This window comes from Alligator sinensis, unplaced genomic scaffold, assembly GCF_000455745.1.
Source record: "Alligator sinensis unplaced genomic scaffold, ASM45574v1 scaffold1012_1, whole genome shotgun sequence".
In the NCBI taxonomy this organism is placed as follows: Eukaryota; Metazoa; Chordata; order Crocodylia; family Alligatoridae; genus Alligator; species Alligator sinensis.
Window position 1 is genome coordinate 617,002 of NW_005842104.1, and position 25,498 is coordinate 642,499.

Below are 25,498 nucleotides of genomic sequence, written 5' to 3' on the forward strand. Positions count from 1 at the left end.
ACTTCTGTGGGACACTCCATCCACCCCAGCATTGCATCATTCACGAGCCACGCCTGGTACCTTGAGGTATGTAGAAAAAACATTTAAAGCTGTGTCTATGGCCAAATTGCTAATTCTCTCAAGCAGCATCAAATCTTCGGATTCAGCTGAATCGAATCGGGAACAGTGATCTGAATCTAATACAATCCATTTCACACACCCCTAGTAGCCATGTCATGTCTTTGTCCGAGTGTAGCCTCTTTAAGAAGGGGACTGGGCCTGGAAAAAGCAAGGAACGCCATGAAGAGTTGCATTGTAAGAGGTGCATAAGCCTGAGAAGGATAGTAGCAAATTCCAGACCAGAGGTCTAATTCAGAAAAGGAGCTGATGAGCATTACTAGAGAAAGTAAGAGATGGAAAGTTCTTTGAGAAAATTATCCAGGAGTACATCTGTGAGGGACTAGCTGGGGAGATTATGCTTAGGGGCAACCAACATGGGTTCATTAGAGGCAGGTCCTGTCAGACCAGCCTGGTGGCCTTCTACAACCAGGTCACAAAATCCTTGGATGCAGGTGTCACGGTGGACATAGTCTTTCTGGACTTCAGGAAGGCCTTTGACACTGTCTATCACCCCATTGTCATCAAAAAATTAGGCGACTGCAGCGTTGATGCCTACACGGTCAGATGGGTCGCAAATTGGCTGGAGGGCTGCACCCAGAGATTGGTGGTGGACGTGTCATTTTCAACCTGGAGGGATGTGGACAGTGGGGTTCCCCAGGGCTCAGTCCTCGGGCCTGCACTGTTCAACATCTTCATCAGTGACTTGGAGGTGAAAAGCACCTTGTTCAGATTCACAGGTAACACTAAGATCTGGGGAGAAGTGGGCACGCTAGAGGAGAGGGAGAGGCTACAACTAGATCTGGACAGGTTACAGGAGTGGGCAGATGAGAACAGGATGGGTTTCAAGACTGACAAGTGCAGGGTACTGCACCTAGGGAGGAAGAACCAGCAGCACACCTACAGGCTGGGAAACTCACTTCTCGTCAGCACAGAGGCAGAAAAAGATCTTGGTGTCATTAGTGATTCCAAGATGAACATGGGCCACCAATGTGGGTATGCCATCAGTAGGGCTAACCGCACCTTGCCATACATCCACAGATGCATCACAAGCAGGTCCAAGGAGGTGATCCTCCCCCTCTATGCGACATGGGTCAGGCCGCAGTTGGAGTACTGCGTCCAGTTCTGGGTGTTGCATTTCAGGGGGGATGTGGACAGCATTGAGAGGGTCCAAAGGAGGGCCACTCCCATGATCGGGGGCAGCAAGGCAGGCTCTGCGAGCGGAGGCTACGGGACCTGAACCTGTTCAGCCTCCACGAGCGAAGGCTGAGAGGGGATCTGGTGGCCATCTATAAACTTACCGAGGAGGACCAGCAGGCAATGGGAGAGTTCCTCCAAGCACTACCAGGAGTAACAAGGAATAACGGCCATAAATTGACTGAGAGTAGATTCAGACTAGACATCAGGAAGCACTACTTCACAGTCAGGGCGGCTAGGATTTGGAACCAACTTCCAAGTGAAGTAGTGCTCACTCCTACCTTGGGGGTCTTCAAAAGGAGGCTAGATAATCACCTAGCTGGGGTCGTTTGATCCCAGCATTCTTTCCTGCCTATGGCAGGGGGTCGGACTTGATGATGGGCTCAGGTCCCTTCCAACCCTATCAACTATAAAACTATGAAACTGTGAAAGCTGGAGGAGCTGCAGAGCTGTTGTAAGTGGAGGCCTCCAGTGTAAAACAGAGCAACACTGTCCTGGCAGGCTGAACTCAGGAGTAGAAGGATGATCCTGTGAGGTTGCTATGAGAAGCAGTTCTGCAATAGTAGGGCTTGTATCTATGCTAGCGGTGAGGGCAGAGGGAGGAATGAAGAGCAGTGGGGCTTTACAGAGCTTCCTATGATGGGAGTAATAATGGGAGAAGGGGTAGAAAGAAGCATGGAGGATTGATTTAGGGCAGGAGGCTCAATAGTGTGGGCACAGGAATAGAAAGGAGATTAACTCTCAGGTGAATGACCTGGAGGATAGGGAGGGCATCGAACCTAGAGAAATGGCCCGCCTCCTTTCCTCTTACTATGAGTGTGCTTGAATGGCTTTCCTGAGCAACCTGCTGATGGTAGCATATGTACCAGTAAATGATGCCTGAAAGCAAGGCTTGAATTGGACTCAGAGGGATAACATTCCTTTCCCACAGCACTTTTAAAAAGATCAATAAAAGTTACAAAATTTAAAATGAAAGCAGCTGGGGAAGAAGGTAAGAGATCATTTTCAGGGAACATGAAGAACTTTATAGCTACAAAGATCTTAATAATAAACCTGCTTTAGCTCCTCAGAACCAAGTGACCTTATTACTGAGTAACACTTTTGAGTTCCATTATAAACTATCTTTCTGTCACTTAAAAATCACATACTCTATAGAAAATGCTTACTTCTACAACACTCAGCATTTCTAGACAGCTGAATCTCAGAAGAAAGGAAATAATTGTGATTGTGCATTGTCAATGTTATTAGGCAGCATGGCTAAACTCAACCTGGTTTCCTGCCAAGATAACCCGGCTTTGAAGGTCTTTTTTAGTTACAGCCAAAAAAAGTACAGGACATTCATTTTTAAGTGTCAGGGGGGACCACCCCATCTCCAGATGTTAAAATAAGTGTTTTTTGCTGGAGAGCCAGTTAATAACAGCTATTGGGAAGCCAGGCCTCCTAAAAACAGATCAGATTGAGGGTAAGATTAAATGTCGTTGTCCCCTGCACTGAACTCAGAAATACACATCCTGTGTAGAAGGTAACATAACTATAAATAGCTACGTGCTGCGGTACAAATAGTTCTAAATAATCCATTTGAGAACAATTTCTGGTCCAGTCCTCAGTACTATAAAGCAGGGGTCAGCAAGCTTTTTGGAGCAGAGGGCCAAAGTAGCGCAACTTGATGCGAAGGCAGGCTGCTGCTTGCATCACATTCACTGGTTTCCTACTACTGAATCCCCTGTTTTCCTATGATGCTGAATTTCCACTCATATCCTACATTGCAAACCAGATAGGATCCATGGACCATAGGATGCAGACCCGTGCTCTAAGGAATTAGATTTTCTGTGGTCTTTTTTTAAAAAACTTTTAGCATTTTGGTATGTGCTGAGTCATGTTGATCTAATTTCATGATAGCATGTATCAGAAAGAGAACAGAGTAATTTAGAAAAGTAAGTGACATAGAATAGTTTTCACGTTTAGAAAATGCTTAGCATATTGTGAAGAGTCCTAGAAGCAATCTACTTGTTAGTTTAATTGAAAAAGTCTCAAGTTATTAGACTTACTGATGTCCTTCCTTTTAAAAGGAAGGACATACATCAGAACACATTTTGCTTGCTATATTTGTTAACTACAGATTGTTTCTTACCAGGTCTAATTACAAGTGAACATCTGTTTGTCTCTAATAAATACATCAATGGACTTCAGAAAATTGGACTTTGACAGACTCCAAGATCTAGTAGGCAGGATCCGACTGGAAGCAAATTTAAGGAGAAATAAGAGTCCAGGAGAGTCAGTTGTTCTTAAGGAGACTATATTAAGGACAAGAAGAGGCTATTTCACTATGAAGTAAGGCTAGGAAATAACCTGATTAATTAAACTGTGAGCTCTTAAATTAGCTGAAACTTTAAAATTAATCTTACAAAAACAGGAAACTTCTACTAATATTGAGTATAAAAGAATAGTAAGAACAAGGATGGACAAAAGTAGAAAGGCATTTTGAGATCCAGATGGTAAGGTAAGAGGTAGAAAAAAATCTATAAATACATTCAAATAAGAGGAGGCTCAAGGAAAGTATATATCTTTTGCTGAATGGGGAGGGAAAGTTAATGGATAATTCAGAGAAGGCTAAGACTTGTTTTACTTCAGTTTTCAGAAAAAAACCCTGTCAGATGACTAGCACAGTTAGTGTCAGTTATCAAAAAAAGAGCTGGGAAAAAAACAAGTTACAGATTACTTTGATGCTTTCAGATCACCAGGGACTGATGAGATTCATCCTCAAGTTCTTAAGGAACTGGATGTAATAATTACAGAGCCATTAACTGTAGTCTTTAAGAACTCATGAAAGTTAGATGTGGCCCCAAAAGACTAGAAAAGGGCAAATATAGGACTTGTCTTTAAAAGGGGGACAAGGAGAACCCAGGGAATTGTAGACTAGTCAGTTTAACTTTGATAACCGTATCACTGAACAATCTGTTTGTAAGAATTGTCCCTACTCTATATCAAGATCCCATGGAACGGTGTCACATGGAATGTGGGGAACCCTATAGATCTAGAAATTTGGCAGCATGGCTAGTGGTGACAAGACAGAAGACAGGAGCTGTGACAATGGTTCTGCCTATTGCCTTACCGCCAGATTTACAGATCTTTGATATACCTCAACTATAGTAAGGTTTTGATGCTTTTACAACAGTCTCATAAATAATCTGAGGAAATATGATTACTTTAATCTTATTAAGGTGGGCGCAAAATTTAGGATTATTAAGGTGGGTGCATAATTCATTGGATAATCATGTTTAAAGAACAGTATTCAACATTTCAATGTTAAACGGGAAGGAGGCATTACATGAAGTTTGCAAGAGTCTGTCCCCAAGGGTATTGTTCCATATCTTCTTAAATGATTTGGCAGATGAAATTGTGCAGCACTGCAACGCAGCCAGTCATTTCCTATATTGCATGTGGGCATTCAGTTGTTTTATTCATAAGTGCAGCATTCTCTAGTGTCCCTAATGCATTTCAGACCTTTTCTCCACTTTGTCAAAACCATTTTTCACCCTAATCCTATCTTGTGGAGTATCTACTATGCCACTCTTATGTTGGTGTCATCTCTGACTTTATTAGGAGTACACAGAAGTTATAGCAGATCACAAGGCTAAATGAGTCAGCAATATAATAATGGGAAAATAAGCTGGTCACATACTGGGATGTATTAACTATAGTGGAGTACATAGATCCATAATTCTTGCCTTATGGTTAGCACTGGTGGGATATCACCTGGACTACCATGTCCAGTTTTGGGCACTACAGATCAAGAAAGATGTGGTCAATTTGAAGAGAGTTCAAAGGACAGCAATAAGAATGATCAGAGGTCCAGAAAACATGAAATACAAAGAAGGGTAGGAAGCACTGTTCACTTCTTTGAATAAGCAGTGTAAACAAAGTGGTTATTTTCTAATTTTTACATCTTTCCTTGAACTATGAACATTGTGTAAAAATTCTTGCAAGCTTTTTCCAAATATGCTGAAGCAAGGTGGTTTTCTACCTAATTTGAGGGCACAGAAGATGTGCAGCCACTTAAACATTTCATTTTCTGGAGGCTGTTTTCAGAGAAGTCTAATGATATTATAGTGTTATGCAGAGTTGCTGTTGAGAAATGTAGTTGGTATTTCAGCATGTTACAGTGTTTGGAGTTGCACAGTTGGAGCTTCCCTCTTCAATGGGCAGCATGAAGACAGAGGTTTATGGAATTTCATTAAGGCTGTGTCTAATTGATTACTTTAAATTTTTTTTTTTTTTATGTTATTTTAGTTTACATTTAGATGCAAGGCTGAAGCTGTCTTCCTGTGATATGTTTCTCCTTTGTGGTATGGCAGTATCCAGCATTTTCCATCAGTATTCCACATTATAGAGAAATCCCAGTCTATACTTTTTTTTAAATGTTTGCTTTAAGTGGTGGTGGTGTTTCAGTCTCAAAAGGTCAAAAATGGCGATTCAAACTGATATTTGGATTTTTTTTTTAAGACGAGCCAATGTAAGCCAAACTGTCTAAGCTATGGAAGAAATTATGTTAGAAAAGGTGCAATAATTTTAAAATATATTAAGGACTAATTTACTGCCTCCTTCCTAATTCTGCAGTAAATCTGAGTAAAAAACACCAGTTATCCCAGTCTTTAATTAGATTGTTTTAAACAGCTATATAAAATTCTGTAACAATCAGCTGTATTTACATTGGCCAGGAAAAAAACAGCTTTTACTTAATCATACTAACACTGCTGGCATGTTCTTTGATTAAAAGCTTTTGCTGACTCAGTTTGAATTTGGACGTGAAAAGTGAGCAGGTCCGTTGTGCTGGATATTCAGTTTTTAAACTGCTTTAGCCTAAATAGGTCAGAACTGTTTTCCACACTAAGAAATAATCTAAAGACATGCCAAAAAGAACCTTCCCCCCAATTTCTAATGACATTAACTTATTAGTAACAAACATTGGGGACTGCTTAGGAACTTGGAAAGCTAAAAGCAGCCAAATAGTGTCTCATTTGATTTGATAAATATATCAGAAACCCTGCTTAAACTGATAGTTAAGGGTAGCCTTTCCTGTCAGCATAAAGGGTGTACCCAGCAAAGGTCTACAATGTGAACCCTTATGACTGGGCCCCAGCAACAGCACAGTCTAATTGTGGAAGCTCTTCTGAACCTCTGCATGAAGATGACCCCAAACTCCCTTGTTTCTTGGTCTGCTTTGGTCCGCAGTATATTTGGCCACTTTCCCATACACTGCAGGCATTGAGCAACCCCTTGAATTTCCATCCCAAAGTTCTGGTTCTTCTGCAGTCTTCCTCCTCTCTCTATAGCATGTATAAACAAGTAGTTCACAGACTTATTTATATAGGATAGTATTACTCTAACAGCTAGAGCCATGGAGACAGCTTTGGTGGATTATGCAAGTTAAAATAGTAGTGGGGAAGTGTGGCTCATAGTTTGGCTTGGTTGTGTGCAACCAATAGCGTACACATGTAAAGAGAGAAGAAAAGCAGAAGTGAAAACCTGATCCAAAAAACCTGTTAACAAATTGTGTTGTAGTGGTTCCAGATCTCCCTGTGACTAAACTGTTAGGCACAAATTACTGTAGCACAGAATGCTGTTTGCCTATGTAGTCCATAGATAAACTTGAAATCTTTAAAACTTGATGAAGAAAAAAATCTTTCTTTATTGTGTTTATTTAAACTTGTCATTTGGCCAATTTGAAAATGCCATCAATTTAAGATTTAATACCTAAAGTAATACTGAAGAATCAAAATGTAATAATTCATGTCAAGTTGCTCAAATTTTGAACATGGATAAGAGAAAAAGTGAACTATTTCTAAAGAAATAATGTAACTTAAACAGTCATCTCCAACATGACTTGAATACAGTGCTTAGAAATATACGGCTCTGGCCAGTTTTTGGTTAGTACCCTGAAAAATTCCAGATATATTTTTGCCACTTTAAGCAACCTATAACATTACAGGAATGCAGTGTAAGATCTATAGAATGCTAAGCAAGGTTCCTTTCCAAGTCACGTTCAGACCTACAAACTTCCCTTTAACATAGCAACTTTTCTGCTTCAAATGGAAGGAATTCATGCCTCTAGAAGCAAGGCAATTAATTATTTACAAAACATAGGTTTTCGTTTTTGTTATCTTTCTACAATAGGTCCATATATAAACTGGAAATTTTCAAAACTTGATGCAGGGAAGACCTCTCTTTGTTGTGTTTATTTAAGCACCTAATTATTGGGGGTGGGGGGGGAAGTGTGTGGTAGTGTTAACTTGGACTTCAGTCACTACCATGATTGAGTTGCAACTTGGAGCTTAAATTTAGGCGTAGAGGGTGCATCTAGCAGTATGCTTTACTGCTGAGTTGACTAATTAGCCCCACAGTGAAGCGTTACCATCTACACATGCATCCATATCAGGGCACAGTAAATTAACTCCTCTGTACCAGGACAAGTACTGTCTTACAGTAGAGTGATTTACGGTGCCATAACAGATATGTAGATGGCGATCGGGGCTAGCTGGGGCAGGAGGGTACTACAGTGAGGGGGCTGCCTGCCAGCTAGCCTCACACTGTAGCATCCTTGTGTCCCAGCCACCCCCTCCTCCACCCAACCCACTGTCACTACCTGGAGCCCTGGGCTGATCCCCTGCCAGAGCAGGGATACCCTGCTGTGGCTCAACATGCTACAATCCCAAGCATGTGTAAATGCTGCACCTCGGAGAAATAAACTCTGGCACAGCTGTACCCAAGTTTATTTCTTCATCCTAATTGCACATGTAGATGTACTCAGTCTCATTCAGAAGTTCCTAAATAAGCCATTACCAAAAGTTTCCAGCCATAGTTTACATGTACTGGAAAGTGCAATACGTTCATCAAGTGATACCTTATTTTTTCATCTTATCAGCTGGTGACTGGAGTATGGGAAGGAGGATACAATTTCTTCTGTCAGGATACACACAGTGGAGGTGAAGCTGACATGAAGGTACCTTCACTTTAGACCCTCATTTTTTCCTTAAAATTGATTGCTGTTGATGAGTGAGGAACAGAGCAGTATTGATCATTGTTCATGTTCCAATTAAACAAGCCTTCCCCCTCCCCCTTCCTTTCTCAGTGTAAAGGAAATCCAGTGTAAAGGTAAGTCTATAATATGATCTAAGCATGTTTGGTATTTGGAATAAAACACCTTGAACCTGGGCATGTGTTTAATGGATACTTAATGCACATGGCATCTGGGCATATATTTAGAATATCAGTTTGTAACTGTCCATATTTAGCCATAGATCCCTTTCTTCCCACTTTCCAACATGAATGCTGTTTATCAAACTGCTTTTCCCTACCTTCAGAAAAAGTCTTATGTTATGACGCTCTGTTGAGGAGTCTCACTTCTGAATACCATTCAGACCTGCTTTTTACTGAGCACAGCAGTAACATGTTGCCTGTTTTGTCTTGCTGTGCTCCCTAGGTGCATTGCTATAGCTTCATAAGACATTCTCTGTCATCCTTCTGTTGTATTCATAGTTACAACTTCATATTTGATTTAGAAAGACTGTAAGTCAAGGAATGGGCTGAAGCTTTACAGACATCACAATGAAAGGCTGTGGTTTGAGATGTTTTGTTGAGTTTAATCCCTTGCAGAGTGAGAAAGTAAAACAAACCCAAGCTCTGGAGAATAATATTGCTAAAGGGTGTTTTTCCTCCTCCTCTCCCTTTTAGATCATACGTGTCCTCTGGTGGTACTATTTCTCCAAACTCATCGAATTCATGGATACCTTCTTTTTCATTTTGCGAAAAAATAATCATCAGATCACTTTTCTTCATGTCTATCACCATGCAACAATGCTGAACATTTGGTGGTTTGTTATGAACTGGGTGCCTTGTGGTCACTGTAAGTACTTTGTGAGGAAAAAACCTCGTAGGCTTCCATTACACTTTTATGTCCCAAGACTGTTACAAATTGCTCCCAAGCAACACTCATTGACTTCAGTCTTTGGCCTGTCCTTTTTAGAGGTTGGTGAAATGTTAAGCTGTTGTGTGAAATTGCAGTGGTTGGTGCTGCTCGTAGACATTAAGCTGTCTGCAGACCTTAACAGTAGAGATTTATTGTGTTTTTGAGTTGCAATATGATGTTTACCATATGCTATATATTGACTCTTATACCTGTGTCATTTTTTGCCCACTTTGTTTGATGTGCCATGCAAACCCTCAAATAAAGCAGCATCCATCATTTAAAATAGGCTCAAAAGCCATGTATGAAGGTGACTAAACAATTAGACTAAAGAACAGTGATTTGATTTCTATCAAGCTTTGCCACACCAAGATGTCCTTTCCTTTAATGTATTTTATTACACAGATGTCCATAACAAATTATTTCAGTTAGTCTTTGTCCCCTGAGAACTAATGAATTTGACTAAATGCCTCTTTATCTGTTCCTGTCCCCTTGTTTAAACCTTGCTAAATACCACTGTCTGCTGGCAACCTAACTGTGATTCTTTAATCTCAGTTGTTTATAGCTGACACTTAGTTTCCCAAATTCATTAGCATAGTTTACTTGTGAATCAGCTACGCTAAATAGATACTGGCTTTTGCTTCTTAGGAAAAACTTGTTTAGGAAAAGCTTCTATCTGATCTTGTAAGCATAGGAAATAAGTGATGTGGATTCCTAAACCCTTCTTATTACTAAGCAGAACAGTATAAAAACTGTGTATTTTTTGTTGACATAAAACCATACTTTTGAACTTTGAAAAAAGTGCATCTGTAACAACATTGTTCTGTGGAAAAGTCAATTACCTACTTGTACAGGCTTTACTGTACAAACACACTTATTCCATATTCTTTTTTTCTTTTTTTCCCCAATCTAGCTGTTCTGTTTGGACTTTAATAACACTATGCAATTTTGTGATGGGCAAGTAAATGTATCTTTAATAGCAGAGAAAGTAAATAACTGCTGTAAACAAAGGCAATAAAACTGATAAACTGAGCATCCAAAAATCCCTATCCCTGTGTGTCTTGTAACAGGGGACAGGCCTAAAATTAGACCTATGAAGTTTTTGATATATGGACATGTTCTTGTACCTCTGCGCTACCTGCTTACTCAGTTCTGAGCAGAGAGTCTTGTAAAAATAAACAATGCAGAAGCAGAAGGATGACATAAAATGTACTGATCATATGTCCCTCAGCCTCCTTTGCTTGTTGGCCTTTTGCTCACCTCAGCCTTTGTTTCAGGAAAAATGGTCATCAAAGCATTTTAAGTAGTCACCTTTTGAGGCCATCACTTCTGCTTGCATCCGTACAGTAACATGTGATATAATAAAATGCTTTTTCTTTTTCCCCACTGCATTTTAGCATACTTTGGTGCCACTCTAAACAGCTTTATTCATGTTCTCATGTACTCCTACTATGGACTGTCTACTATTCCAGCTATGCGTCCATATCTGTGGTGGAAGAAATACATCACTCAGGGGCAGCTGGTGAGTTACTTATTCTTCAGTCCCTTGCATAGGCTGTAATAGGAGGCGGGGATTTTAACTTTCTGACTGAAACTTGTAAACTTTTCAGGGGAGGGACAGTGGGCTAGTCTCCTGGAGGTGTTTGGGTACCAAAGGAGGCAGTTGGGGCTTACACATCTATTTTTTTCTCCTGGGTGCCTAGAAAAATGTTGTCTTATGTTTCTGTACTGTACTAATTACAGTAGGGGCTTCTGAATACAAATCATGTAATATTAGTTAACACAAAGGAATTGTGATGTTTCTTTCTTAATCTCTTGTGATTTGAAGCTTAATTTATTCCTGTGCCGTAGCAGTGGATGTTCAGGGATTCCCTGTATTCTGGCTATGGAAAAGCAAGTTCCCTCCCAGCCATTTGTAACCAATGCACTCTTTTTAAGCATTTTTTTCAGTCATAGGTTGATACTGTGATAACAGAGCAGAAGCTGAATGTGACTTAAAGTCCACAGCTAACAAGGCCCTTTTCTTCTAGGCCTGCAAAACAATTGTCTTTCGGTCTAGTTTCTTGTGTAGTGGGTTATAAATGGCTCTTTAAAAACTCTTCAGTATTTCTTTTCTCAATCTGTATTTAAAAAGGTGGATTTTTTCACTTACATTTGACATGGATTCCTTATATCTATTCATATTACTTATTTTTACTCAGCCATGGGTCCTAAATAAGCTGTGTTGAGCAGGCAATAAAAATGAACATATTTGGAAATATGTATAAAGACCAAAATGTGTGTGTTTGGGGAATACAAGGTTTGTTTGTTTTGCTGCTACCTCTAATTCATAGATTTCAAAACCGTGCCTGAAGGAGGGAGCATATTGTATTGTCACCTTGACAGATCAGGGAATTTAGGCATAGAGAAGTAATTTGCCCAAGCAGGTCAGTGACAGCAATGAGTAGATTCAATTTAATGAGATGCTAATAATATGAGCACTGAACAAATGTTGTAGGTGGGTATAAAAAGTTCAAGACAGAGCTAAAGAGTGGTGAGAACATTGGGAGATTCGATACTTTGTATCTGTGAGCATCTTTCCTCCCAATACAGTGCAACTTTGTCTGTTCCATCTCTTTTGTCCCAGCATTAGACACTACTTTCTTCCTTGCTAGTTGATTGGTTCCATTGTAAAACTTCCAGATACCTAGAACAATTCCCTATCAACCAGATCATACCACCTAATGGTATCTGTGAAGATTGTCCCACCTCCCCGACCCAGGTTACAGGATGCAGTGTTTGTTTCCCTACAAGATGGATTAAACTGTTTTTTTTTTCTGGTTCTCAATAATTTTCCTTAATTCATCAGTCTCCATATAAGAATGAAAGTTGACCAAGGTCCTTTGCAACACTTAGGTTGTGAATAGTGACAGTGCTGGATGGGGACTACAGACACAACAGCCAGAGGTCCCTGGGCACACCACACCACATGTTGCAGAAAGGTTTTCCAGGGTGACCTCATGTAGTTCAGCTGGTTACTTGTGGGGAAGGACTTACAGCAGTGTGTTGTTTCCCACAGAAATTTTTCAGCCCAAGAAGTTCTAAAGCAGTCCTTCCTCTTCCTCACCTGACACACATGTCTTGACATTAGGATCAGGAGTCATTTAATTACGTTTCTCTATTTTAAGAAATAGGTAATACAGCGCTATGATGGTTTTTATTTAACAAGTTTATGTAACCAAACCCACCCATGCAAATATTGGCCAGTTTAAGCACAGAACAAAATTCCTAGTCATTTGCTTCCCTCACCCCTTTAGACCAGCACCCTTTATCCTTTCTTCCCCCAACCACGGGATCATGCTTAAATAGATCCCATGATTCCTATAGATCCAGTGTGGTCTACCTGTGCAAAGGCGGCAAGTACACGATTAGCTTTAGGCTGATATGGAGAAGGAAGACAGAGCTGCATAGTTACATTGTGCTTTGGTCCCAGGTAAAGTGGCAATGGATTTCAACTTCCTAATGGTTTTGCATCATAACGAAATACTTATTTTTTGTAAAGGGTGAAAGTGGATTTTATACCTCAGTGCATTTTAACAGTTTTTATCAGATAAAACTCTTTTAAAGAAATGGTCTGTCAAGCAGTGTTTGTTTTTAAAAAATCTGGATCATAACATGAAAACAAACTATTTTCAACGTACTTTAGTGATTATTTTAACTTGTTCTAAAATGTATTTCACTGGTATTTGTTTTCCTCCTTGTCACATCACACACTTTTTTTTCTCTCTCTTTCAGACTCAGTTTGTCCTGACAATCTTCCAAACCAGCTGTGGTGTTGTTTGGCCATGTCCATTCCCTCTGGGGTGGCTGTATTTCCAGATTTCCTATATGATTTCTTTGATTATCCTCTTCACAAATTTCTACATTCAGGTAAAAGTAATATCCATTCATTGTTTGTACCATTCTGGCAATTATCTATTTTTTAAAAGTGTTGTGCAGAATTGTATTTAGGTGCTTTTTCCCCTCCCCTCTTACATGAACTTTTTTTTGTTTCAGTGCTTCACTCTCACCGCCCTTCAACCCATCTTCATCAAGTGCTTTTAGTGCGCTGTATATGCAATTAAGGAAGATTAGGAAATTGAATAACAAGCCGAAGCTGAATGTTACCAAATGCTTTTAGCATTTGGTAAATAAAAGTGTGCAAGAGAGAAGCAGTGACCTATGAAGCTGATACACATTTATTCACATAACATTATCATTGCTGCAAAAATAGAGCCTAACTGTCATAAATGATTCCATCTTCCAAACATTTTCTCAATATCTGACATCTAAACCATTGCCAAAAATCTTTTTCTTTGATCCATTTGCATTGAGATTTGCTGTATATCCAATACAGCAAAACTAGCGGATTAGTGTTAACTCCTCTGGCTCTAAAATGCATACATAACAACTCATGAAAAGTGTATGTGATCTCTGAACATATCCAGAACTTAACATATATTTCATTGAAAAAGGCAGGAATCGGGCTTTTGTGCTAGGATGTACAAGGCATTGCATTTTTTTTTTTAATTGCCATCCAAACCAGTTAGTTTTGGTGGTTTCTTTTAGCATAATTTAGCCCTGCCATGTGCTTACAAAATTCCTTAACTCTTCCTAACACCGTCTTTGTACTGTTTGTTCTCTTGTCCTTTCTTCCTTAGCAGGATATAATCCCTCCACACATGAAAAAATATTTCGCTTTTAAAATTGTGTATTCCAAATGAATGTAAGTTAATTTTTAATGTTTATTTAACTTCTTTAAGGAAACTTGTCATTTATATTTTGTACTTCTGTGTGTTTTAGACATACAACAAGAAAGCAGCCTCTAGGAGGAAAGAGTATCAGAATGGCTCTACAGCCACGGTGAACGGGTACACAAACAGCTTTTCTTCCCTTGAGAACAATGTGAAACAAAGAAAACAAAGGAAGGATTGAAGACCAAACTAAGAAACCATTTTGATATGCCTGACAACAAAATCATCTGATTGTAAGCACAATAAGAATTGTGCACTGATACTCTAACAGCTACTGTAACTATTCCTGCCTAGAATAGTGTGATTTATGTAGGACTTAACCAGTGCAAACACCCTAGAAACTGTATACAGAATATAAAAGTAGGTTAAAGTTAATAATAATTCTGGGCTGTCACTGACCCCGCTATAGACTGTGGAAGAGAGTATTATTGTAGTATATGACACTGCTGTTGCCTTACTAGTCAATAAGATAGGTGCTGAATTATTGATTCACAATTTCAAAACACTGTAATCCAAACTCATTTTTTACTGTAGATTATGCATGTGATTGTAAAAGTAATTTGTATGATGTTGTTTTCAGTAGATAAACACACATGCCTTAAAAAATTAAAAAGCAGGGCCCAAAGCATATTACTGGTTTGAAAATTAGGCTGTGCTTCAAATTCTGAGTTGATTGACTTTTAAATAAAAGTCAGTTAGAGAAATCCATTGATTGTTTTACTGTCCTGTGTGTGGTACTTAACATTATGTATCTCCGCATGATGCAGTGAAATTAGAAATGGCACATCTAGTTTTGTATATTTGGCTTTAATTGACTAAACAGTCACAATCCAGATGGACCAGTTATTTTACCTTTTTAATAGATCTTATTTTTTTATTTTACATGTCACTAATGTAAAATTTAATTGTCACTTTCATGGTCCAGTAAGACTTAGATATTAATTGTCTATAATGGCTAAAAATATACAGGATGGACACATCTTGTTTTCTATTTCTGTGTATTTCTAAATTGCATAGCAGTTTTTAATACTGGAAGCTGTGCCAGTTTCAAATATTGTGTTACCATAGCCATATCTGTGTTTTAAAAGTGACTGGATAGTCTGTGACCTACCTTCTGAAAGTTCATTTAAAAATGAAGACAAAAGATGCTTTTCAGATATATTTGTTCATAATTTAAGTTGGCATTTTTATTGCTATGTGTGTAGAGTACATTGAGCTCTAAATGTGCCTCGCTCGTGAAAACAGGTTTGTTTGTTTTAAAAAAAAGCAAAATCAAAAGAGACTAAATCATACATAATATTTAAAACAAAACCCTTGAAATGAGCTGCAGATGAGTGTTTGTTTTGTTAACGTAAGTTGTGTTTATCACCTGTAACTTTTTGGCTTGTCTACAGATTTGTTTTGAAATACTTGTTAAAATTACTATTCACTGTAAAATCTTGCCTTGCACACATGAGGAGTCATTTGCAAAGCAGACATCTCTAACTGGAATGTCATTTGCTCTGGTGGGGTTTAGCTTATGAAGACTTTATTGATTTTACTCTAAGAACATTTAGTTAAATGTACGAGGGATCTTATTGACCATTTGCTAAAGTATAATGTTTTTGCTTTGATATTTATATAAATATCAGTTTACCATGTTTAATTTTTTTAAATAAATTTGCACATCCATTAGGGAATAATGAGTTCTTCTCTTCAGCCTTGTGGCTTTTCTTTATTTGTTTTGAGGGAGATACAGTGTCTGTTTACATTTACATTATCAAAGCTTGTGTATGTGTGTCTTCATTTCTAGGTACTGGTTTGCAAAGTCTTTACATGTTTCAGTACAGCAGCTGTAACATTCAAAATATGCTGTCTAAATGTGCTATAAATAAACCCTTGGCTCATCTGAATATACCTACATTGTTAATGTTTGACATTTGTTTAATCATTAAAACACTTTTGATTTATCTATGCCTGAATTCCATAGTGCATTTTTATGGATTTGATAGAATACCCTTATTTATATAAAGCCCAATTGGAGATGGTGGAGGGTAGAATTTTAAAGGACAACTGCTAACACTTACATAAATTTGAAATGTAGTACATTTGCCAAAGTCCATACATAAAGCATCAGCAAGTGCCAAATGCTTTAGAAGTAGTTGGCTTCACATTTAAAAATGTTTAATCTATCAAGGGTATAATTCTCTCAGTGGAATTAATGACTTCTTTATAGTACAGGTACAAGATTAAGAGGTAAGAACAGCATAGCACTTAGGCATATTGTCTGTAAAATGGGAATGATCAAATCTCAAAAGCACTGAGTTCCTGCTTTTATGTTCATCTCGGTGCCCTACCTGTTTCAAAAGCATTTAACCAATATATGCACTCTGATTTTAACAGGTGCTAAGATACCATGGTGATAGGCCAGGTAGAAGTACAACTATTTACCTTGCTCTTTTCCTTCTAGTCTGCAGGCTGTTATCAGAAGAAGACCAAATCAAGGAAGCAGGTCTGAATTTTGCACTGAAGGCCTGGAGGTTCAAGATTATTCTGGTCTCTTCTGGGAGTGAGTTCAAATTCATGGGCCAGTTGCTAAAATAGCTTGGTTTCCTGTACAACATGAATTGAACTTTGAGATTGACAATGTCATTGACTGTATAGCTGTTCTATGAAGGTTGTAATTACATGGGGTGGTAGAGTGCTGCAGATAACAGGTCGATTCCATGGAGAGCTTTCAAGGCAGAAGCTGAAACCTTAAACTGAAGCTGGTATTTCTAGCTCTCTTCTATAAGAGAAGAGCTCTTGTAGAGCTCTCTTCTACAAGAAAACCTGCATAGATTCCTCTAGGCTCATCCCTGTCCCCTCCTGTTAGATTTGGATATTATGTATGGCTGTAGCTAGAAGACTCTGTGAAACATTCCCACAAGTATCTTACGTTGATCTACACCAGCAAAACCACTACAATGTCTACAGGGGACAGACAGATGTGGTTTAGTTGGTCTTTAGCTTTTACATCCTGTATCTATGATCTAATAGCAAACAAAAGATTGAGGAGATGCACAGAGTGGATCAGATGTCAACGTACCATGCTAATCAATGTGCAAACTAGAAATTCTGTGGGCGCAGTCTGGAAATCTGGGGTATATTCCATGTGTGCCACCAAATTGCTATATGATCTTGGATAAGTCATGTCATCTGCCCATCTCCATCTCCTCACTGGGGTAAGACAATACTTTTTTGTTTTGTAAAGGTTTCATGACAAGTACTCTAAGACCGCTGGCACACATTATTTTTGTAGTGCTACAACACACAGACCACTCGGGGGTGTGCACACATGCACAACCTCCCTGGTGGGAGCGCCATAAAGTTGTTATAAAGGTATACTACCCAGCCATGGGATGGTAGGGGGCTGTCCCATAGCTCCCCCTGCCCCCTAGGAAGCTTGTCAGTGAGCAGAATAGGCTCACGGACAGGTCTACCTAATCAAACTGCTGGCAGGGGCAAGGGCTGATCAGGTGGTCTCTGGTCTGGGACTGCCTTCAAGTAGGGAACTTTAAATGGTTGTTGACATTTCAGTGGGTTTCAGCTGCCCGATCAGCCCCTACTGCTTCTGCAGCAGCTGTAAGCAGGTCCCTAGCAGGCTCAATGACAGCTCCCTGCTAGGCAGGCTATCACAGAACCAGCCAGCCGCTCTCCCCTCCCCCTTGGAGGTGGGAGAGGGAAAGCTAAGGGATCTCCTAGATAGTAATGATCAGGAGATAGACCACTCTAGATATACCCTGTTAATATTCTCGCTGCTAAAGCATCCATTCAAAAATATGTAGAACCTTGCACTTCTGATGTTGCAGAATTTCAGTGGGGAATGCTTTTTGCAAATACTGTAGGCCCAAGAGCAGCTCTGGCTTCTCTGATGATTACTCTTCCTTTAAATAATCCCAGTATGGAACTGTGGATACATAAGTCATAAGTCATTAGTGAGCCTGAAGTCTGGGGGAATATGTTGCTGTTCACTTAAGCTAGGACCCAGCAGGATAACTAAAAGGGGTGGGCAGCAGCAGCTTTGGGTACTGACTTGAAAGGGGGGGGAAGAGGACAAAACAAAAATAACAGCTGCCACTGCCAGCCAGCTGCTCCCCTCTTCCACCTCTGCTAGAAACAGGAATTCATATGGGAGAAACTGGGGAAAGAGTTCTGAAAGTGAAGTAAAGCAGAAATTGAATAAATCCATGTTTATTTTAATGTTTATCTTTATCACCAGACATTGAAGAAACAAAGAATAATGGAGAGGCCCTCCAGGAATTACTGCAGCTTGTGTGTGTGGGTATTTTGAAGCCTGTAGGATGTTTTACAATTCATGTGTGCACAGGGGTTTGTGTATATAAAGAGACTGTTTCAATGGTTTTTCTTCACTGCAGACTCTGCGAGGTTTAGCTATAGGTTTGTAAGAGGTCTCCAACTCAATATCTGAAAATTTTGTTAGACATGCATTTATGCTTTATGTTCATACATCTGCCTGACCCAAGATGGAGCAAACCTCTTAGCTTATTCTGCATATTGCTGATTTAATTTTACTGAAGTGAAAATGTATCGTTGGGGCTAATTACAGCAGACTTCCTCCAGTCTTTTCCCACAGGCTTTCTTAAGCACCCATGATGAGCACTTTTTTTTCCTCTGAGCTCTGAACGGCAAGCGTGCATGTGCTTCTGCTCAGAATTCTTGGTTCCACTTTGTAGTTTCTCCAGCTTCTTATAGCAGAATTATAGATTTATAGATGCTAGGGTTGGAAGGGACCTCAACAGATCATCAGGTCCAACGCCCTGCATAGGCAGGAAAGAGGGCCGCAGGTGCCTATCCAACCTTCTCTTAAAGACCCCCAAGGTAGGGGAGAGCACCACCAGTAAGAAGCCCATGTATTGTTGTGAAGGTCCCCAGTCAGACGATCATGTCAACATCTTGGGGCAGTTTGGCCCAAAGCGACCAAATGACATGACTTCAACTCCTTGAAGGGGAGGACTGAGTTGCAGGAAGGAACATCTCAGCAACTAGCCACCAACTGCAGGATCAAGTAGATCCAACAACAATGTAAAGAGAAGATAAAAGTCCTTAAGGTGTGAGGCATTGGAAGACTAAGGATAAGAAATCCATTTGCTGCCCTGTCATGGCCTGTTTTATAACTAGGACTGTTCTGAACAGAAACCTTATTATGGCACGTGCTATTGCAAGAAAAGAAAAAAATGTCCTTTCTGTAGATAGAAGGTCTCCTCCCCAAGGCCAAGGTTAACTAGGCTATGGAGTAATTTAGACTTTGCCATGCTGCTTTAGACACAAAATGGAAGTTTGCAGCTATATAGAAGGTTTGACCTACTCTTCATCAATACTGTGTCTGCAAGGCCCTGAAAACTCTCTTCCCTCAATTGGGTATTGTCAGTAGGAAACGAGTGTATGTCTCCACTGTGGTTTGCAGCTTAGATGCACCCTAATTCTCAGGAGGGTGAACTCTGAGCTCCATGCTGCTATAGCTGGACTGCTTCTGGGATCCAAGCTAATGTATTTAAAACTAGTTTAATGAATTTAAAACTAGAATCTCTGCACTGCACTGAAGACTGTAGTACAGACATACCCTGAAATATTTGTATATGTATGCAAGGAGTCTTGGCAACAACCTGGAGGAATTTGAACAACTTGGCAGGACATGAAACTGGATATTTTAGTGATAACAGAAGCATAGTGGAATAATCATCATGACAAACTGGTATGTGCTGTTCAAGAAGATAGCTATAAATGCAAGGGTGGTGGAGTAGCATTTTATGTAAATGATATGATAGACTTTAAAGAAATCAGAAAGGATAGATAATGTTACTTTGTGGAAAAATGTTGAAAAGTTCTACTGGGGTGGTCCTGGAAGTCTGATAGAGACCGCCAAAGCCTGGTTTTGGATATGGCTAGAGAACTCTGTAATATTGTTATAGGGAGAAATCCTACCAGGAATATTCTAATTATAGCAGACTTAAAATTTTCAGATATTGAGTTGGAGATCTCAAGAAGCCTGTGTTCTTGGATATGATATCTGACAGATTTCTTCACCAAATATTTATTCACCAAAACCACATACACTAAATAAATAAACCACATAGTCACTGACTTAATAAGAAGTAACACTACTTTAGATTTCCTTTTGGAAAGCGGTGATTCTAAAAAAATATTCTTGGATCAAGTGATCACAAATTGCTTTGCATTAAATTAAATGAAAGGATAAACAAGGCAATCTGAAAGAGGACAGCTATACAGAGTACTTGGAGATAAATATGGTGGGCACAAACTGCACTGCAGTAGTAACATTTTGCATGCTCTTATCTGTGGTCAATATAAAATAGCTTACTACAGTTTCATTGAGGTGTTGGCTACCTCTCATTACTGTGATACACTGTTAAGTTCCCTATGCCTCACCTCACATTAATTTGTTCATGTAGCCATAACATGAGGTTTTCAGTTTCAAAAGAAAAAACATTGATAAGTTTGCTAATCAATGATACTGGACTGAGCTCAGGAAGCTGAATGCAGAGGATGTTTGGAATGTCTTTAAGTCAAAGATGGTAAAGTAGTGGAAGGCCTTCATCCACCAGGCTGCAGAAGATATACTGAATCACCTAAAACTGAGCCACAGTGATTATGTTGTTAGGAAGAAAAATGTAAGAATTATACCATGGTGGAACAGGCCAGACCTCTAGAACGTCCTGGCCAATTAACCTAATGAAGTGCCCACGAATGCATCTTTGCGATTCACAGGGACCTGCAAAAGTAAGGGAGTAATAGCCATTCCTTAATGAATTGTTGCTTGAAACAGCATGCATAGGATGGATATGTATGTGTCATCAATCATGCTTGCACAGGTTGGAAATCTCATCTGATCAAACCCTGCCATTTTTTTGAGACTATTTCCAAGTTCATAACCTCAGGAAAGAGCACAACTTCAATTGCCTTGCAAACCTCAGCGATCACTTTGCCAACCCTGATTAGTGGCAGCTTGAAATGGTGTAGGATATCAGTTGGCACAAGCTGATAGGAACTTGCTCTCGGTGTGCAGGTTCATCCAAGGTCCCTGCCGCTCAAGAGCTGGGACGAGTTTCTTACACAGCTCCAGGAATGTGTCTTCCTTCATACAAGAGTCCAGAGTTACTCTTGGTTATCCCAGTTTTTCATCATAATGTAGTCCCACTGCCACGTGCTTGTGCTCTTATTCCAAAGTTTGCTTAATGGGTGTCTATTATTAAAAAAAATGTATCAGTTCAGTCCATGCCTCCATGGCCACGTAGTCCTGTTCTGTTTTTGAGCTGCTACTTCTGTCATCATCAGGCCAAAAACAGCCTTCAAAACACCTGTCAGCAACAGTTTCTGCAGACAAGGAAAAAAAAATAAGACCTCCTTAATAGGCAACACTTGCTGGTCCTTGTAATTATACCAAGCAAGATCACCTTAACAAGTGAACCGGTGGCACAAAAGAACACACCATCATACCAATTTGGGGTCTGCCAAAAAAAATATTTTTCTAGACCCAAGGGTATTTCCTCTCATGGCTCCCAGACTGGGAAAGACACATTTTCCCACAATACTCTGCAAATGGGAGCCTAGAATGATGCAGTGTGTCATGGCACTACAAATCATGCAATTCATTCCCAGTCAAGGTATTACTCATCACCTCCACATAAAAATTCAGCTGGGATGCATGTGACAGCAGTGTGCCGATATCATAAGGTTGTCACAGGTTTTGTCTAACCCACCACTGCTTAACGTGGTTAACATGCAGTGAAAACACAGCATCAACTGAATAGCATCTTCTAGAATAGAGGTGTCCAACCTCTGGCCCATGGTTTTCCTTGTGGGAAAACTGGAAGATTGTGGACTCAGCTGCTCAGTGGTTCAATGGGTGGGAAATTGGCTACAGGGTAGGGCCCAGAGAGTTCTCATGAACGGATCTGTGTTGTCCTGGCGTGAAGTGGCCAGCAGTGTCCCCCAGGAGTCCAGGCTTGGACCAGTGCTTTTCAACATCTTTATCAATGATTTGGATGGGGGAGTGAAAAGCTCGCTGACCAAGTTCGTGGATGACACCAAGTTATGCGGCAGTGTGGTCATGCCAGATTGCAGATACAGGCAGACCTGAACAGACTCAAGAGTTGGCCAGACTGGAACCAGATGAAGTTTAACACTTCTAAGTGTAAGGTGCTCCATCTGGGGGCAAACAACCCTCAACATACATACAGGCTCAGTGGTGACAGCTTGACAGCACCACGGCTGAAAGGGACCTAGGGGTCGTGATCGACCATTGCATGACCATGAGCCGTCAGTGTGAGGTGGTGGTCAACAGGGCAAATAACACCCTGGCATGTATCAACCAATGCATCTCATGTAAAACTAAGGAAGCGATACTCCCGCTGTACTCAGCACTGGTGAGACTGCAGTTGGAGTATTACATCCAGTTCTGGCACTGAACTTCAATAAGGATGTGGAAAAACTTGAGGACTGCAGTTGGAGTACTGCGTCCAGTTCTGGGCACTGAACTTCAATAAGGATGTGGAAAAACTTGAGGGTCCAGAAAAGAGCCACCTGTATGATCAAGGACTTGCAAGGCAAGCCACATGAGGAAAAGCTGAGGGACCTGGGCCTCTTTAGCCTAAAGAATAGAAGGTTGAGAGGGGACTTGATAGCAGCTTACCACTATATCAGAGGAGTGCATCAGGAGCTCAGTAAACAACTGTTCACTAGGGCACCCCCGGGGAAGACCAGGACCAATGGATACAAACTCCTGGAAGGCCGCTTCAGGCTTACTAGGAAAAACTCCATCACAGTCAGGGTGACCAGACTTGTGGAATAAACTCCCTCCTGTCACCTACCCTGGAGGTTTTCAAGAGGAGACCGGACAGTCACCTTGCTGGGGTAACTTGACCCCAGTTGTCTTCCTGCCTAGAGCGGGGGGGCTGGACCCAATAATCTGCCAGGTCCCCTAACAGTCTATGAATCTATGGGGCAGAGCCTTGGAATCTGGCCCCCAGAGCTCCTTACAAATTTGGGAAATTTGGCAGCAGGGGAGCAGTGGCAGTTAATATTGCCACCTCTCCCTGCTGCCATTATCCCAGGTCTGGCATGGCAGGTGGGGGTCAGGCCACAACCCTCCCCCTACAGGGGCCAGATCAGGGCTGCGCCAAGCTTCCTTTCCCCACACAGCTGGATCAGGGCCAGGGTACCCCACCTTCTCCCTGCAGAGCCAGGCCATCCCCCCCTCCCCTGTGTGGCTGGTTCAGAGCTGAGGCATGCTCCCTTCTGCCCCTGCAGTGCTGGGTCAAGCCCCTTACCTCCACCTGGCCAGGCTGCAGCTGGGCCACATGCCTTCCTCCTGCGGGACTGGATCAGGGCTGAGCCATGCCCCTTCCTTCCCACTAGGCCAGGCTGGGGCTGGATTGAGGCCGGGCTTCCTGCCCACAGCCCACCATGAGGCCAGATAGGGCCCTGCCAGGCATGCTCTGGACGCTAGAGGATGGGTCTACCAGCTGGATCCAGCCCATGGAGGGACCAGGCACTACCCATCTGGCCCTGCACACAAAAAAGGTTGCACACCACTGTTCTAGAAGATGATGCAACTCTTTTCTGTGCCATTAATATTTTTGTGTGTTCAGAAGTTCCTGAAGAGAGTATTTCTAACTAGCCAGGGGCATATGATAAGTGACTTATTGGGTGAACTGTAGGCTATGCTCAGTTAATCATTGTGGTGCTGTCAGGAGTTAGGGTGGCCAACAGATCATCAAGCCTCCAGTTGGCCCTGTCTGGGTGGGACTGGCTGGTGGCAGCCTGAGTGCCCACCAGCTGCAATGTGGCTGCTGCCTATAAGCAGCTGCCCTTGCAGTGCTCTGTGGGTTCTCAACAAGACATATTTTTCCATCTAGTTTCAGTGTTCTTGTTTCCTTGTTCCTTGCTCTTTAGTCTTGCTCCTGAGTCCTTGGCCCTGTTTTCTGGTGTGGTTCGCTGTCTCTGAGGCTGGTTTTTAATGCCTTGTTCCCTGGTCCTTTTCTAAAAACCCTTTGCCTAGCTCCTTCCTGAACCATTTGCCTGGTTCTTGGACTTTCCAGGCTTGTGTCCTTACCCCTCATCCCTGATTCCCTATGTCTGGGTCAACCAATGACAAGTACAAATTGAGCTTTTGTGCCTAGCACTGTGGTTTTAGTTAAAGTAAAATGACTGTATTTCTCTCAACAAGGGAATTGCTTTATTTCACATGACTAGTCTAGTGCAAGCAGAAACAACATTGTCCATGAATCTGCCCCTTAAATATGAAATATTAAGTGTTTAAAAATGTGCTAAGTGTGCCTTCTATCTTCTGCAGGAAGAAACGTGAGGCATCATGACAGAGAATTGATTATATTGAAACAGGTCTGTAGTCCACTGGTTCTCAACCTTTCTAGACTCAAGGCACAATATTTGTTAGACTCAAGGCACCCCTCGGAAAATGCCAGCTCTTAGCTTTCACTCATTTATGGACTACAGAAAAATAATAAAGTGATTCTTCTGTTGCAAAGAATTCAGAAAAGCCACAACAGGTCAGAATATTTTTGACACTGTGGATTCCTAGATGAAATCTCTGGTTAATGTGAAGGTGTTTGCACACCCAATAGTGCTAATATTGCATGGCACCCTGGTGGAGAAGGCCTGCTGTAGAATGAGTAACAACTTTTCATGATAGGAACTTTCAGGTAAGCATGTTTCTGGGCATGATAGCTGACACATTTCTTCACCACATAGCCCTTAATACTACTTTAGATTTGCTTTTGAGAAGTAGTGAGAATACTATTTAAAAATTGGTTGTACAAAATGTTCTTGGATCAAGTCATCACTAATTTATTTGCTTTAAATTAAATAGAAGGATAAACACAAGTAGATCTGTAAGGGTATGGCCATGCTAGCAAGTTACTAGGAGATAAGGTCAGGAAATTTAATTTCTCCAAATGGAGGAAGGACTATTGGCAAAATATTTCAGAAACTCCAAAAAGGGTCCATTGAACTTGATTTAGAAAATGGGTAAAAGTTCACGTAGAATTTAGATAAGGGTTCTACATAGGAATATATAGGTTTCATTTGAACTAGTTGGTCCATTCCTAATAAGGATCACCTATGTCTCCTCTAACTATGTAAGACAGGAACCCAGAATTATGATATAATTTATTTACCGATACCTTATACTTACCTTCATTTCTTGGTTTATAGCAACAGGAGCCAATAACATCTTTGCATCTTCAGCCTGCTGTCTCATGCTAACCCACACCACAGGTAACATTTTGTACTAAATTAATTGAGTTATTGTACAGCTGTTATAATCAAAGTCTCAAATTGTTCCAATGTTCTTTCATCGTCCTTGCATCTCCATGGGAAATGACCATTTCCATTTGCAGGCAGCAAGCTTACTTTCATTAATCAGTGCAGGGAAATTTGTATTGAAGTTCTA

At 40.7% G+C, this 25,498-nt stretch overlaps 1 protein-coding gene across 2 annotated transcripts in view; it reads left to right on the plus strand.

The window, feature by feature from the left end:
- The window catches only part of ELOVL5 (ELOVL fatty acid elongase 5), a 52,207-nt gene extending 36,226 nt beyond the window's left edge, over window positions 1–15,981 (plus strand). For both annotated transcript variants that reach the window (XM_006024472.3, XM_025205103.1), the window contains exons 4-8: window positions 8,216–8,293; window positions 9,025–9,196; window positions 10,654–10,778; window positions 13,031–13,165; window positions 14,078–15,981. In XM_006024472.3, coding sequence (XP_006024534.1) covers window positions 8,216–8,293; window positions 9,025–9,196; window positions 10,654–10,778; window positions 13,031–13,165; window positions 14,078–14,209 — 642 coding nt within the window. In that variant the 3' untranslated portion in view covers window positions 14,210–15,981. The remainder of the gene's footprint in view (window positions 1–8,215; window positions 8,294–9,024; window positions 9,197–10,653; window positions 10,779–13,030; window positions 13,166–14,077) is intronic.
- The last annotated feature ends 9,517 nt before the right edge of the window (window positions 15,982–25,498 follow it).